Here is a 14,699-nt window from a genome sequence, read left to right as displayed (position 1 = left end):
TATATGCTTATAAAAATTATAGATAAGATTATTGTATTTTTTATATAGAAAGTTTTTACAGGTTCAGTGTTTCAATAGATATGTTTATCTTGAAAAAGAGGTGTGAAGTACATATTGCAAAATGCTCGCCTCCTTTCAAAGACATGCTTGTGATGGTAGGAATCAAACTTCTGTAGTGACCCTTTGGATATTTCTTACTATGAGAATGGATGAATTTATTTATGCATCCCTTTTGTCTCCAAAGCCTACTCACTGAGGAAGTAGTCTTCCTTTACTAGTCTGCTAATATAAAAAAAAAAAAAAAAAGACCTATATTCCCATAAATTCTCTTGCACAATGAAGGTGCTATGCAGGTTGCCTCAAAATTGCAGCTGAATGTTGTAATGTCAGTGGTGGAACTTTTTATTGCAGATATAGCCTTGTTGCACAATTACTTCCATGCTGTGACTTTACTGAACGTAACAGCAGCTAGTTGCACCAGGTATTGTCCGGTATTCTGAATACGTAATTTCAGTGCTCATTTTAGTGTAAACTAATTAAGTTATTTTAGTAAAGTCACACTTTTTTTCCATTATAATCTTTGCAATTTAGAATTTCCTTGCAGTTCTGAAGATAATTTAATGAAAATTCCAGTCATAATGAGATCAAGTGACATGACTGACAGGTTTTCCCATCATACCTAGTACTTAAGAAGGCATAAAGGCACTTAGAATTGCATTACTTCTGCCTAAAGCAATAACAAAAGTTTTCAAATCCTAAATACCATATCTGAACAGAATGGGTTTTGTGTTGTTTTAAGTATTGATATTGAAAGACTTGATTAATTTGGTTACTAGCATTTATTGTAGTGTTTACAGGTTTTGTAAACACCTTTGTTTTCCCTTCTTTTTGATTTCATTTCCATTAACATACATGTATATATAGGCACACAATTAATAAAACTCTTCTGATGAATTTTAGGAAAAGAATACACTCCATTGTCAGCTTGCTCAGCTGTGAGGAGAGGGGAGGCAGATTTCATAGAATCATAGAATGGTTTGGGTTGGAAGAGACCTTTTAAAGATCATCTAGTACAATCTACCTGTAGGCAGGGACATTTTTCTTTAGATCAGGTTGCTCAAAGCCCCATCCAACCTGTCCTTGAATGCTTCCAATGATGAGGTATCCACAACTTCTCTAGGCAACCTGTTCCAGTGTCTCACCATCCTCATTGTAAAAAATTTCTTCCTTACGTCCACCCTAAATCTACCCTCTTCCAGTGTAAAACAGTTGTCCTTTGTCCTGCCGCTACAGGCCTTGGTAAAAAGTCTCTGTCTTCTCATTGTCCTGGTTTCAGCTGGGATAGAGTTAATTGTCTTTCTAGTAGCTGGTATAGTGTTATGGTTTGGATTTAGGATGAGAAGAATGTTGACAGCACACTGATGTTATCAGTTGTTGCTAAGTAGTCTTTAGACTAAGTCAAGAATTTTTCAGCTTCTCATGCCCAGCCAGCGAGAAGGCTGGAGGGGCACAAGGAGTTGGGAGGGGACACAGCCAGGGCAGCTGATCCAAACTGGCCAAAGGAGCATTCCATACCATGTGACGTCATGTCCGGTATATAAACTGGGGGCAGTTGGCCTAGGGGGGATCGCTGCTTGGGAACTAACTGGGCGTCGGTCAGCAGGTGGTGAGCAATTGCATTGTGCATCACTTGTTTTCTATATTCCAATCCTTTCATTATCATTATTGTCATTTTATTATTGTTATTATTATTATTATTAGTTTCTTCCTTTCTGTTCTATTAAACTGTTCTTATCTCAACCCATGAGTTTTACCTTTTTTCCCGATTCTCTCCCCCATCCCACTGGGTGAGGGGAAGTGAGTAAGCAGCTGCGTGTAGTTGCTGGCTGGGGTTAAACCATGACACTTACAGGCCCCCTTTAAGTATTCAAAGGCTGCAATAAGGTCTCCCCAGAGCCTTCTCTTGTCCAGGCTGAACAACCCCAACTGTCTCAGCCTTTCTTCATAGGAGAGATGTTCCAGCCCTTTTAACTTAAGTTTGAAATGTGTTAATGACAAGAACTTATTTGTGAGTAAAGATATCACCGATAGGCTGAAGTATTCACAGATCTGAAAACTGAGGTGGGAACTGGAAATTATAGGACAGTAGGAAGGAGCAGAAGGTTAAAATAGCCAAACATGGAGAGTTCTTTACAGAGGTGCCTGGAAATCTTAAAGCTGAACGCACATCTAGATCTATATACTTGGTATGGATCACAGAGATGCCGTGAAGCTGGACTAGTGGGTTAGAAGAGTATGACTTGTTTAGAAAAGACAAGGCAAGGAAAACCTGTAGTTATACTTCATCTGGAAAATTTATTTATAGCTCTCTGATGTTCAAGGAAGAAAGTGAGAAGTAGACTTCTTGAAGGCACACCTTTACCAGCCTGGCTAAAGTTATGAAGGGAAAAGGGACATTGTCATTCTTGGAATCTATTGTAGACAGCTTGCTCAGAAGAATAGAGTCACTAGAAACACCTGAAGGATTTAGTGTAGTTGAATTGGAGAGCCCCAGTTACTCAATTCCAAAAATGGTATGTAAGGATAGAGAAGGTCTCACATATGGACAACTTTATTTTAAAAGGTAAAGAAAGTTATTATTACAAATAGCATTTCTTAGATTTGGCTATGACTAAGAGATTTCTAAAACTGGATGAGAATCTGCACTTGGAAGCCAATTTGCGTGAAAATAACTGTAAAATGGTAACATTTGTGGTTTTAGGAAGAAGCAACCATAGTAGCAGAACATGAACAACCGACATCAAAAAACATACTTTAACGAATTTGGGGACCTAGTAGAAATGGTCTCCTGGGAAGATAATCTAAAGGAAAAATAAGTGAAAGAGAGCTAGCAGTTACTGAAAGAGAATATGTTAAAAACACAGTCACAAACTGTTGCAATAGGGAGGAAAGACAGGAAGTATATGTACTCAGAAATATGGATGCATCGGGCTACACAAATAAGGCACATGAAAGCTTTAGGGAAAAAGTTCTGAAGGTGTTAGAACAATACGTTAGAATGTTAAAGGATAGCACTGGTCCATTGCTTAGCAAGAAAGAATAACAAGAAACAGAGAAAAAAAAAATCCCCTTCAGTTCTGTAGGCATGTATTTAACAAAACAACATTACAAACAGAATTGGGAAGGAGAATTTAAAGAATATTAACGTAACATGATGTATTCATGTTGACAGGATCCAATTAAATTTGCCCTTAAGTACTTAGAAAACCTAGCCAACTCAATCCCTGAACCATTAGCAAACATAGTACCTAACTTCAAAAAAGGAAAAATAGACTATTGTAGAGTTATAGCTGAATCAGTGTAATTTCAACATCTGGAACATTACTGGAACAAATTATTAGGCATTCAGTGTGTAGGTACAGAGGAGATAATAAAGTAATAAAAACAGCTAGTATGATTTTGTCAAAAACAATCACATCAACGTACTCTAATTACTTTATTTGATGGGATTTCTGGGTTAATCGGTTGTGGGAACAGATAGGATTAATTTTGACTTCAGGCAAGTTTTCTGACACTGTCCCATAAAGAAGTCCATAAATAAATCAGGACAACATGATCTAGATGAAATTAAGACAAGGTGAGTAAATAGTAGAAAATGATACGTAAAGCTGAGTTATCATGTCTGATTGTCAAGGAGGGTGGACAGTGCTGGGCCTGGTTTTGTTCAACATTTTCATAAATGACTTGGTAACAGACTAACAAATATACTTCATATAATTTACGGATGAAATATGAGAGTTTGGAAGCATTTTGAACAATAGGAAAGAAAGATCATTATCTTGGAAAATTTGAGATGTTTTGTATCACTGTGCTGAAATTCAGTAATAAGTGTAAAATGCTTAGGGGTAAGAGTGAAATGCACAAATACAAAATGAGATAAAAAACTAGGTATTTATTCTGAAGAACAGTATCTGAATGCGTTAGTGGACCACAGACTTTGTCAGCTAAAAAAATGATGTTTTTGAAATATAAACATCAGATGCTATTCTGGTTGTATTAACCAGAATGCCATATGCAGTATATGCAAGTTAATGATTTTATTCTGGACCTGATGAAGACTTGACTATGAAGGGATGTGTCCATTCTTTGCCTCCACACTTTAGAAAAGAGCTTAAAATTATAGCATACTCAGAGAAGAGTAGCAAAATTACAAGAGGTATGGAAAATTCCCTTTTGAGCAGAGAAGACATATTTAATTGAGTTCATCTAAATGATGGGACTCACTATAACAGACTTGCAGTACGTAATAGACTTATAGGCAAAAGACATCCATGTGGATGAACAGGTAATAATTAGCTTAGTTTTCAAAAAAAACCCCATAAGTAACCAACCAATCAAAGCCCAGTGTTTTAGATTTGGTACTGGGAAAAACATTCACCTTTGTGAATGAAATGCAGGAATGCTGACTAACAGGAAACAGTGTAGAATCTCTTTCACTGCTTTTTTTTAAGAAAAAAGTATGTCTTGAATGGTCTAGATGCACTTAACTCTGCTTTTGGGATAGGCAAGTGACTTCATTACTCCTATAAACTCCACCAGCCTTCCTTTTTTATGATTCTTTGTAAAATGCTATGTCAAAATTCTGATTTTGCCCTCATCTCTATTCTTTTTAAACTTCTGTTTTGTTTAATGTGGCTTTTTAATTTGGTCTTTGTATCTGGGGAACTGGACAGGTTAACCCAGACATGATGCCTTCCTAATTAATCAGTTATTCCAAATAGGTTTGCACATATAGAGGCAGGGAACAGAACTTCTGAGTCAGCTCAGGGTGAGTCACTTGCCAGACTGCTGCTATTTATTACTCCACAAATACTCTCTCTACAGTTTTGCATGAACATTTTCTGTCTTGTGTATGCTCCAGATGTGCATGTGGAGCACAGCAGTCTCTCTGCTGTTGACTGAGAATATCACCTCTCCAGGCTTCGGTCTTGTTTGTTTTGGGGCTATTTGATGGAAATGGCAGCCACCGTATCTGAACACATCACATTAGAGCTAGCTGGAATCACCAATTTTGTCCTATAGGCAATTCCAGTATTTTGACATTTGTTTTCTGTCTCCGTTACTAGATTAGATTTCCTGTCACATTGGTTTCATTTAGGTGAGTCTGCAGTGCCTCATGGAAGATACAGTTCAGGCTGGCTAACACGTATTGCACCACTATCTTAGAACAAATTGCACTGGGTATACCATTTGCTTGCATGACCTTTGTACCAGAGTAATTAAATGAGCTTTGATAGAGTTATTCCTGATTTGTGTCTGTGTAAGCAAGAGAACCATAAGCAGATTGTTTCAAACTGTGTGATTCAGTAAGAAAGCAAGGCCTCTTTTCATAATTGGGAGGGTTTCTTTTAAAAAATATTTTCTCTTTTCGTTTAAAAGTTGAGAGGTTTATGTGAAAGCATAGATGGACAAGTTTTATTTTCACTGATGATGAAATTAATTTCCATAGATATCCCCATCTTTTTTGCTTCAATAAAGGGAAAAAAAACAAAAAAAAAAGCATCCTCAGCTGGAGTGAGGAAAGACATTGCTGCAGGAGCAGCAGTGATGTAATCTTTTGTTCATTTTACTCCTGCACAGCTGATGGGTATTCTGTTTTTTAAGCAGAATTCTTCTGTTTTTCACAGTTGAAGTGATTATGTAAAACAGTTGTTTGTCTTGAGTCTGTTGTGTTTTTTAAATGATTTCTGGCAAAACAGTCACATTTTCCCTTTAATACATTATACTCTGGTTGTAACAGTTTATTTATTCTGAAAATTAAATAGTAGACCACCATGTCATGTTTTTCCATGGAAGTTTACTAAAGCTATAAAGTTCCTTGAAAGCATTTAAGTTTTTGCTGTTTTGTGGATAATGAAAGCAACATCATGCAAAACTTCTGTCCATTTAAACAATAGCAACCATATTTCTTCATCCATTGCAATGTTTTTGTTTCTGGTCCAACAAGTATAGTTTTCATTTTTCATTTATCTTCATTGATTAATTTTGCATTTCACTTCTCTTTTGAGATCAGATATTTCAACCTATTTTTTTTTTTGTTTACATGGCTGTTGTCCAGTAGGTAAATGGTGGGAATTTCCAAATCGGTCTTATACTTGTTTTACATTATAGCAAAACCTGCACAGATGCTTTCTTAGCTTTAGCTGTGTTTTCATGGGTCTTATTTTCAGATTTTCTCCCTTTTACATGGGAAGTGACAATCTACTATTTACTTTTTTCTTCAGTCCTCAGCAACAATATATTACTCTGCCTTCATTTCCTTTCCTTTTCTCAGAAGAGCATGAGCAGAAATACCTAGGAAATTGGCTTCTAGGAGAGGGATACCAGAAGAAGTACCTGTATAGAAATCCATGTGAGCTTGCTGCCTTGTCCTAACATAACTACCACTGAAATGTTTGGGAAGTGTGGAAGGTCGCTGTCACAGCATTCATAGGCCCTGTAAGCACTGAGCTAAAATAGGAGCACCTTATCCAGCAGGCCCTCCCTGCTTTCTGTTCCAGATAGCTCTTCAATCATTTTGACCGATGTCTGCATCTATCATAGCTAGATTTTGACTTGCCAGTCTACTTCTAGTAGTAAAAGTCAAGCATCACTAATGCCAGTCTCCCTGCTGCAGAGCTGCATCTACTGTGTTGGCTTTTATCTGTGACTTTAAAACTCCTCAGGGCTTAGTCCCTGTTATTCAGTATAATTACATATTTTAAGCACTATGCAACTTTTGGCAGTACCAGCTTATATAACAGAATGCAGAAAAAATATTTTTTGATAGCATTGGTAGTTTATGTTTTTTCATGTAGCAGGATGATGTTTCAATTTATTTGTTTGGATTTGTGATAAAGTAAAATCTTATTAGAGAATGCTTTATTATACTGCAACCTCTAGTAAAGCAGACATGGAGTTGATTAAATAATTCACTACTTTGCCTTTTTCTTATCTTTAATTGAATCTAGCCCATCTCAATTGGACAAAGAGGGCTCTTTGAAGTTTTTCCTTTATGTCAGCTTGCATGTGTGGCAAAAAAAAAAAAATACAGTTAATATATAACCAGGTTTGAACCTTATTATGGACCATTCTTATAACAGTAATTAAAAGCAGTATTAAAAAAGAGCAGTAGAAAGCTTGGTGATTCTTTCTCCAGTACTTTGATGTAAGTCTTGCAACATGGAGGATCAGCTTCTTACCTCCATTGCAGCAGCATAAGCAATAATTCCACCAAAGCCATCAGGGTTAATGAGAGGATGATCAGGTCTGCTGTTTACCAAGGTCTGTGGGGATAGGGGGATGGGGCCCTGTGTTCTGGATATGGTGATTTTACAATGAATAAAGTAACTGAAAAAATAATGAAATTAAAATTTTGTAACTCTTCCCTTAAAATCCCAGGATTTTAAGGCCTTCTTTACTTTGATATTCCTGGTTAAAAGCCAGATTGTGCCTATTATAATAAATAAAACAGAGTCATGGAAGTAGTTTAGGTTTAGTCAGAGCTAGCATAACCTGGTCCAAAAAAACGAAGAGACATTTTAGACAAAAGTGACAAGGTTGAGCCGGAATTGAGAGAACAGAAATGAAATCAACTTTCTGTTGTCAATTATCTGGTCTGTATGTAGATCATGCAGTCGGTTCAGTCAGCACAATTAACTCTGCTCTGGCCTTCTTGCGTGTGGCATCACTCAGAAGTCCAAAAGCCAAAGGTTGTGCTGCTTTCTGATTTGAGCTGACTCTGCAGTTGGGTGTCATTAATGAGCCTTCCAAGAAAGAGAGACACAAAGTGCCAGGAATGGGGGATGGAGAAAGAAGAGGGAGTTGTGAACAGTGTCAAAAGCCAGAAAATGGATCAAAGGCACAAAGTTAGTAGATACTACAGAATGCTTGAAGGCTGGAAGGCATCTTTGGAGATGATCTAGTCCAACCCCCTTGCTCAAAGAAGGATCAGCTAAAGCAGGTTGCCCAGGGCCATGTCCAGCTGGACTTTTAATGTCTCCAAGGATGGAAAGACTCCAAGACCTCTCTGGGCAACCTGTTCCAGTGCTTGACCACCCTCACAGGGAGAAAGATTTTTCTTATGTATAAAGGGAATTTCCTTTATGTCAATTTATGTCAATTTGTACCCATTGCCTCTTGTCCTGTCCCCGGGAATGACTGTCAAGAGTCTGTTCTCGTTTTCTTACTCCTACTCATCAGTTATTTATACATTTTGATGATATCCTCCCTGAACTTTCTTTTCTCCAGGCTGAACAGTCCCAGCTCTCTCAGCCTCTTCTCATACGGCAGGCACTCCAGTACCTTAATCATCTTCATGGACCTTTGCTGGACTTGCTCCCATGTGTCTTTGCCTCTCTTGTACTGGGGAGTCCAGAACTGGACACAGTAATCCATGACATGATAGGAAGTGTATTCAAGATGTGGAAGTAGGAATCCCCCCAAAAGAGGCAGCATCAGAAGCTGGCCAATGGTATTTGAGTGAGGAACAGTCTGGGCTAGAGATCCTCTATATCCATGTGGTCCTAAGCAGAGCTGGCTCAGCTGTTTTTGCATCTTCAGCGGAAGTTTTGTGAGAACTACAGAGGAAAAAGCAAGGGTAAACAAGGAGTATGCTGGAGTGTGGGCTTGTCTTTTTTCCTTCACCCAGGAGTACACATTTATATGAATGCATGTGGAGTTTGTGAGAGGAGAAAGAATTGGGAGAATGAGGATATGTCTCCAAGATATTCTATAGGTGTATTTAGGGTCTCTCATGTGGGCTTTGAGAAAGTACAATGTAAGTTGAGCTGAGTCCAAAAGATCTGTGCCTATATTGACATAATGCTGAGTTTGATCTGATGTATTTTATCTCTCAGGAGGGCTTTTTTAATTCAAGCTTAGCTCTCTGTAAAGCAGGTACATCTTGGCTAGCTCATAGGGTGGGCAGAACAAACTCAGCATCTCCTGTAATGCACTGTGTAGGCTCATGTGGGCCATTGCCAGGAAGGCTATAATCTACTATGGAAGCTTTTGGCACGGAAAAGACAGGGAAGGAGGCTGGGGTAAAGCCTGAGTGAAGTGAGTGAGCAACTACTGCACTCAAACTTTGTGCTTTGAAATCCGAAGGCAGGTAGTGAAAGAGGAGAAAAGCTAAAATTTTCTTGGAGTTTGTAGAGAGTCAAATGGGTTGTAAGTAGGAATAATCCAGAACTGTGTAAAAGTTGAACAAGGTGGAGGCAGAACTTTGAATGTAAGTCTAAGGAGGCAGAGAAGGCAGGTGGATGACAGCAGGGAAAGCATTAGGAAGAGTATCTATCAGATTTTCAGAGCCAAGTGGGCAAATAAATGGAAGAAAACTATGCCATCACATAAAAGAATATAAAATACATGCGTTTTAAGAAGGAAGACTGTTTAAATAGCTGGTTCATGAAGGAATGTCTGATTCTTCTAAACTCAAAATGTATTGCAATTTATTTAATTCACAAGGAAGCTGTGGTGAAGTGAGGTGCAGTTGGTATCAACTTTCTCTATATTCCTACTTCTTTATAATCAAAGGGTAAAGACATGAAGTTGTTGGAAGATTCTTCCAGCTGCAGTTTCTCCCTTTACAGTATAATCACCACACAGCTGCTTTAGAGCATACTTCAGGTTGATCATAGGGATTTAGTTTTGCTGATGGCTGCCTGCATGTTTTTATTTGAGAAAGCTTACGCATGTCATTCTGTAATGGTTCCTATTTTCATTTTAGGTCAGTATGCTTATGATGGCAAACAGCTATAAATGGCACCACCAGGTGCAGGCGTGAGAAACCAAGTAGAAGAAACTCTCATCACAATATACCCTCACGTTTTCCCCTTGACAGCAGTGTTTGTCTTCTGCAAGATACAAACCCTATGTTTCCAAATAAGTCATCATAACACTCATGAAAAAAGATGTTATACTGCAGCATTATCATTTGTGAGGCTCTTGGTCTTTCATAGTGGAAGTCTAAAGCCTCTTACGTGATTGGAAGGTGGTGGGGACTTGAGGTTGTGATGTGCTGTGGATGATCTTTGGACATGTTTGGGTAAATGTACCAGGCTACATGGTAACCAACAACAGTAGCACAGGTGTCCTTTTCTGGTCTGAGACAGATCTGACTATAAAATATAGTTCTGACTTTCATGCTGCTTTAGGATAAGCAATAGGTAGCTCAGTTTTGTATTTGTTCTTAGAGTGGAAACATTCAAGTGCATATATGTTCTGTAAACTCCACAGAGCTGACATCAGCCTCCAGATGCCAATCCACCAGCTGCTTGTGTTTTTTGAAATTATGATGGCTTCTTTAGTTTGTGTCCAAAAAAACCCTAAGCGTTTTGGGTTTGTTTGGGAGTTTGGGGGTTTTTTTCCCCCTCAAATGGAGAAAAATGTTTGACAAAATGATGTGGGAATTATTTACAAATATGAGTAATTTATAAAAAGTCAGCTGTCAGTAAGGCAAGCACCTTAAAACATATATGGCCTATGTGTCCTGCACAGTGTAGGTGAGGAAATAAGCATCAAAATGGTTTGCACATGTCATAGGTATATTGCAAAATGTTTCCTATAGGCATATACTGGAACCTATTTAGAGCCAACTTAAATTTTTGGCTTAGAAATACCTTTGTTTATGAAGATCTTATATAAATTTGAATACATACTATTTTACTATTATTGTCTTTTGTGTCTTCCATCATACTCATGTCCCACTTCTCTCTCTCCCTTTCTCCTTTCCTTCCTGTGAACCCATTTTTGAAGTTTTCCCAGATATCCAGCATTTCATGATGTACAGCAGAGGGTTCTGGGAATTAACAATCTCCCACACGAGGTGTGATGGCTCCCTATGCTTAAATCTTCCGTAAAATATGTTTTGACCATGGAAGTCACCTGCCACAAGCCTGTTTATCCCAGAAATCTGTGAGCTTGCATGGCAGTAGCTGGGTGAATGTTGAATGTCAGATGACCAAATGTTCTGGGAAAGATTCTTGAGAGGATGAAGTAACAGTGTAACCTGTACAAAACAGCGGAGAAAGCTTTGAGTCAAATTTATTATGAAACTGCGTGTTATTCTTAACTGAGGTTAACTCAATTTTTTTTGCAATATTCCTTCACAATATCATCAATATTTCCCTCTGTGGGATGTGCAGTTTCTCTGATTTTCATATTTTCATATCATAGAGTTGTCAGTTTTCCTAGACACTTCAGCTGTATCAATTCTGCCTTGCTTTTGCTTGAAACAATACTGAAGCGGGTTTTGGCTGGGCTGTATTGTTAAATACTAGTCTGCCATCATTGTGCTGTTTTCAAAGGTACACTTTTTAATTGTACCTACCACATATAGCTGCATGTTATGTTTCAAAAGCAATACCAAAAAGGTACATTATTTTAAAGTGACTTTTATCACAAGATTAAAGAGAGAGAACCTTACAATTGAAATTCAAATCTCATCTGTCCTGTTGTGTTTCTGGACTTTTTTTGTCTGTATCTGTACTAAAGATGATACTGTCAAGGTAACTGGAACTGGACCAGAAACTGATCTGCCTTGACAGTTATACCAGCTGGAAGCTCTTATCTTTTGTAAGTGAAAGATGTATTTGGTTTTTTTCAAATAAGACACACTTTGATTTAGAGTCACAGCTGTGGCCAAGTAGTGCTTGGCACATCTTAAGTGGTGGATGGTGGAAACATTACTTCAAACCAGGCTGGTTTCTCTTAAAGCCAGTCTCTGAGCACAGGTGAAGACTCTAACTGGTGTGCTTTGACTTGCACCGGTTGCCTGTGATCCCAAAGGACTTTTAGGACAGCAGTGGTTTTGCTTTCTTTTCCCTGGCTTTCCTGCCTGATCTATGTTTTTTAGCTGGGGCTGGGGAGAGCTTGGTGCAAGCTGTCAGGATTGGAAGGCTGAATGCATATCATGCTCTAAAAATGTGTGAGAGTCACTGTTTATCCTGACTGTCTGGAAAGCACTGAGCTTGAATAGGAGTGTGCACTGTTTTCAGTAATTATCATTGCACAATAAATGGGGGGACAGCACTGTAATGCAAATGTCCTAGCTGGACTTCTTCATAACTAGTATGGAGCTGCACCACTTCCAGCAGTGGGCTGCCATCAAGTCTGAATTGATCTTGGATATAGTAGAACAGGTTGCTAGCTGTTGTTCTAGTCCAAAACAAGGATTATCAAACTGTGGCATACCTTTTTTCAGAATTCATACACCATGTATTTCAAAGCAGCATGGAAAATAATAGTAGTAAAACAATAATATGACATCTTGCTCCTTTATTCACAGAGGAGATGAATGACAGCTGTTGGGTGGCCAGTAAATACCCCCTCCTGCACCTGTGCAGAGTTTGGCACAGACATGTGCCAGCCACCACCATCACTATACAGAAGAGGTGGGACAGGAGGCTTCCTAAGTGTGTGTGTGTGTGTGTGTGTGTGACCCAGCACTGACTCTGCAGGAGTGGCTGCTCACTATATAGGGGAATCCCTGTGGAAAAAAATGACATATTAGAAAACGTCACAACCAAAGGGGGCTAGCCAGGGCACCATGTGGCATTTCCATGTGTTTACCAATATTTGCCTTGCTTTCATGTGTTTGGTTTTGGTTAAAGAAACCTATGGCACAACTGATGAAGTAAAACAGTTTAACCTAAAAGGTCAGCCTTAGGTGATTCCCTTCTCCCTACTATGCCACTGGGCCTTAGAGATATTAAACCAACATACATGAAGAGCAGCATCACACTGTCCAGGTTGTGTCCACATCACACTCCACGTTTTGTTCAGAGGACTCATTTTGAACCATTCTTTAAAATGAAATTAAAACAAACAGCAGAATTTGAGGTGACTTTTGCAGATTATACTCATTAGGTGGCACTACAGCGGCTAACAGACGTGATAACCTTTAAATCATTCTCATCAAATTTGACTCATCTAACCGCTGAAGATATATTTTTAATGGCAGTGACTATCGTAGGTCTGGGCATCTTCTTCACAGTCCAATTTTATTTCATGTTTGTGCTTCTACCTGTAGGCTGCTACACTAGATAGTTCCAGGGGACTATCTTGTCAGGATGCTAAATATGACTATTACCGAATTGTTCTTTTAGTGCTAATAAAATGAAAAGGAGGGACAACTATACATGGATGAAAGAACTAGAGCAAGTAGTACTTCTGGAAGATATAATCTGTTTATGGTAAGTTACATTGGTAGTAAAAAGACACCATGAACTATTTAAAGAAATAAATGCATTCTTGAGTTCAGTGTTACTTGAGTGTTCCATCCTGCCACAGAAATAATTCTCATCATATGTGAATTATTATTGTATATTATCCCAACAGTGGAAAGTAACCAAAGAGTTGGGGCCACATTTATGCTCTTTTGTAGACTTGTGACTGATTAGTTAGAGCTAGTGTACCATAGAGCATTGTACCATAGAGATCAACCAGTGCTTGATACCAATTTCAGTGGCAGCACACCCCAGGCTGTCACTCTGTAGCTTTCTGTAGTGTTACTCCTACTGTTTTTTTCTACATTATTTGCCTCAATTCTGAACAGGGTTCATTGCATCCATACATACTTCCACGTGCTGTTTCTACTTGTATTTTTCATAGTTACCTATGTAGCTACAAAGCTGGCACTACCAAGTAGTAACACCTAGCTTCCTTCAAGACTCAAACGTTGCCTGATTTCTGTAGCTGTTTTTCTGACATGTCCACGGAAAAAGTTGCACTCTGAACAAAGCACAAAGTAATTCTACCTTGTTGTCACATTTTGAAGAGGCATACAGAAGGTCAAAGTGTTCCTGCAGATCTGAAGCAAGGAAAAGTTGATGAAGGGCATAGACTGCATAGACAGGATCAAGTAACTCGTGAAGGCATAAAACAACTAAAGTAGTTTCATGACCTGGAGGTTGTTGAACTGAACAACATTGTAACTAGTTAACCAGAATTTAAACTTATACCTATTTTTCAGCTAAATATAGACATTTTTTTACAAGTACTTTGAGGCATTATAAAAGCTGTGATTTAAAGAGAACACTATTTCCTGAAGTGTTTTTTCTGACAACTTTTCTCATTCATTCTTTCTATGATGTTGAGTGGTTTGAAGTAGTCTCCCAAACTGGAGTAGTATGCAGATTTGAAGGTGACAGCATCAAAGAAAAATCAATGTTTGCAAATATGTTAGTGCTTGTTCATAGTATTTTGAGACATTGCCCTGATACTGTGTGATTGATCAGACTAAAGGAAAGCATTTTCTTCATCCAAGCTGCTGAATTCCATTGTGATGGATGCGGCAAGCAAGCTTGTCCTTCTGCACTGACCTTTCTGAAGCTGAACATGTCAGATTCTCATCACAGATGGCATTGCTTAGAGGTTCTTTGTCAGATCCCTTGTCACTGAGATTGTGTTTGAATTTTGGGTCAGTAAAATACAGGCTGATAAAAAACTAGCATTATTTGGGTATTATCTGAAAATGTAACTCCCCAAATCATCTATCATACTACTACATATCAGAAAGTTGATAAAATTTTTGCCAGCAAAATCAGGTGAAATGAGAACTGCCTTTCCAAAACACTGGTCATAGTTTATTTAAATTCTGAAAATGTTTAAAAAGTAGGATTTATCAATTCTTGATCAAAATGACAGTAAGCAGTTGA

General features: G+C 38.3%; 1 protein-coding gene across 2 annotated transcripts in view; it reads left to right on the top strand.

The window, feature by feature from the left end:
- Window positions 1-14,699, top strand: part of MMP16 (matrix metallopeptidase 16) — a 190,424-nt gene that overhangs the window by 53,972 nt on the left and 121,753 nt on the right. The window contains exon 1 of one of the 2 annotated variants that reach the window (XM_069779628.1): window positions 13,175-13,235. The exons of the other annotated variant lie outside the window; for it this stretch is intronic. Coding sequence (XP_069635729.1) covers window positions 13,182-13,235 — 54 coding nt within the window. The 5' untranslated portion in view covers window positions 13,175-13,181. Of the gene's footprint in view, window positions 1-13,174; window positions 13,236-14,699 lie in introns of those variants that run through there. 2 annotated transcript variants of the gene reach the window in all.

The sequence above is a fragment of the Haliaeetus albicilla genome, chromosome 3 (genome assembly GCF_947461875.1).
Source record: "Haliaeetus albicilla chromosome 3, bHalAlb1.1, whole genome shotgun sequence".
Classification (NCBI taxonomy): domain Eukaryota; kingdom Metazoa; phylum Chordata; class Aves; order Accipitriformes; family Accipitridae; genus Haliaeetus; species Haliaeetus albicilla.
This window is presented reverse-complemented; position numbering and strand designations above follow the sequence as displayed.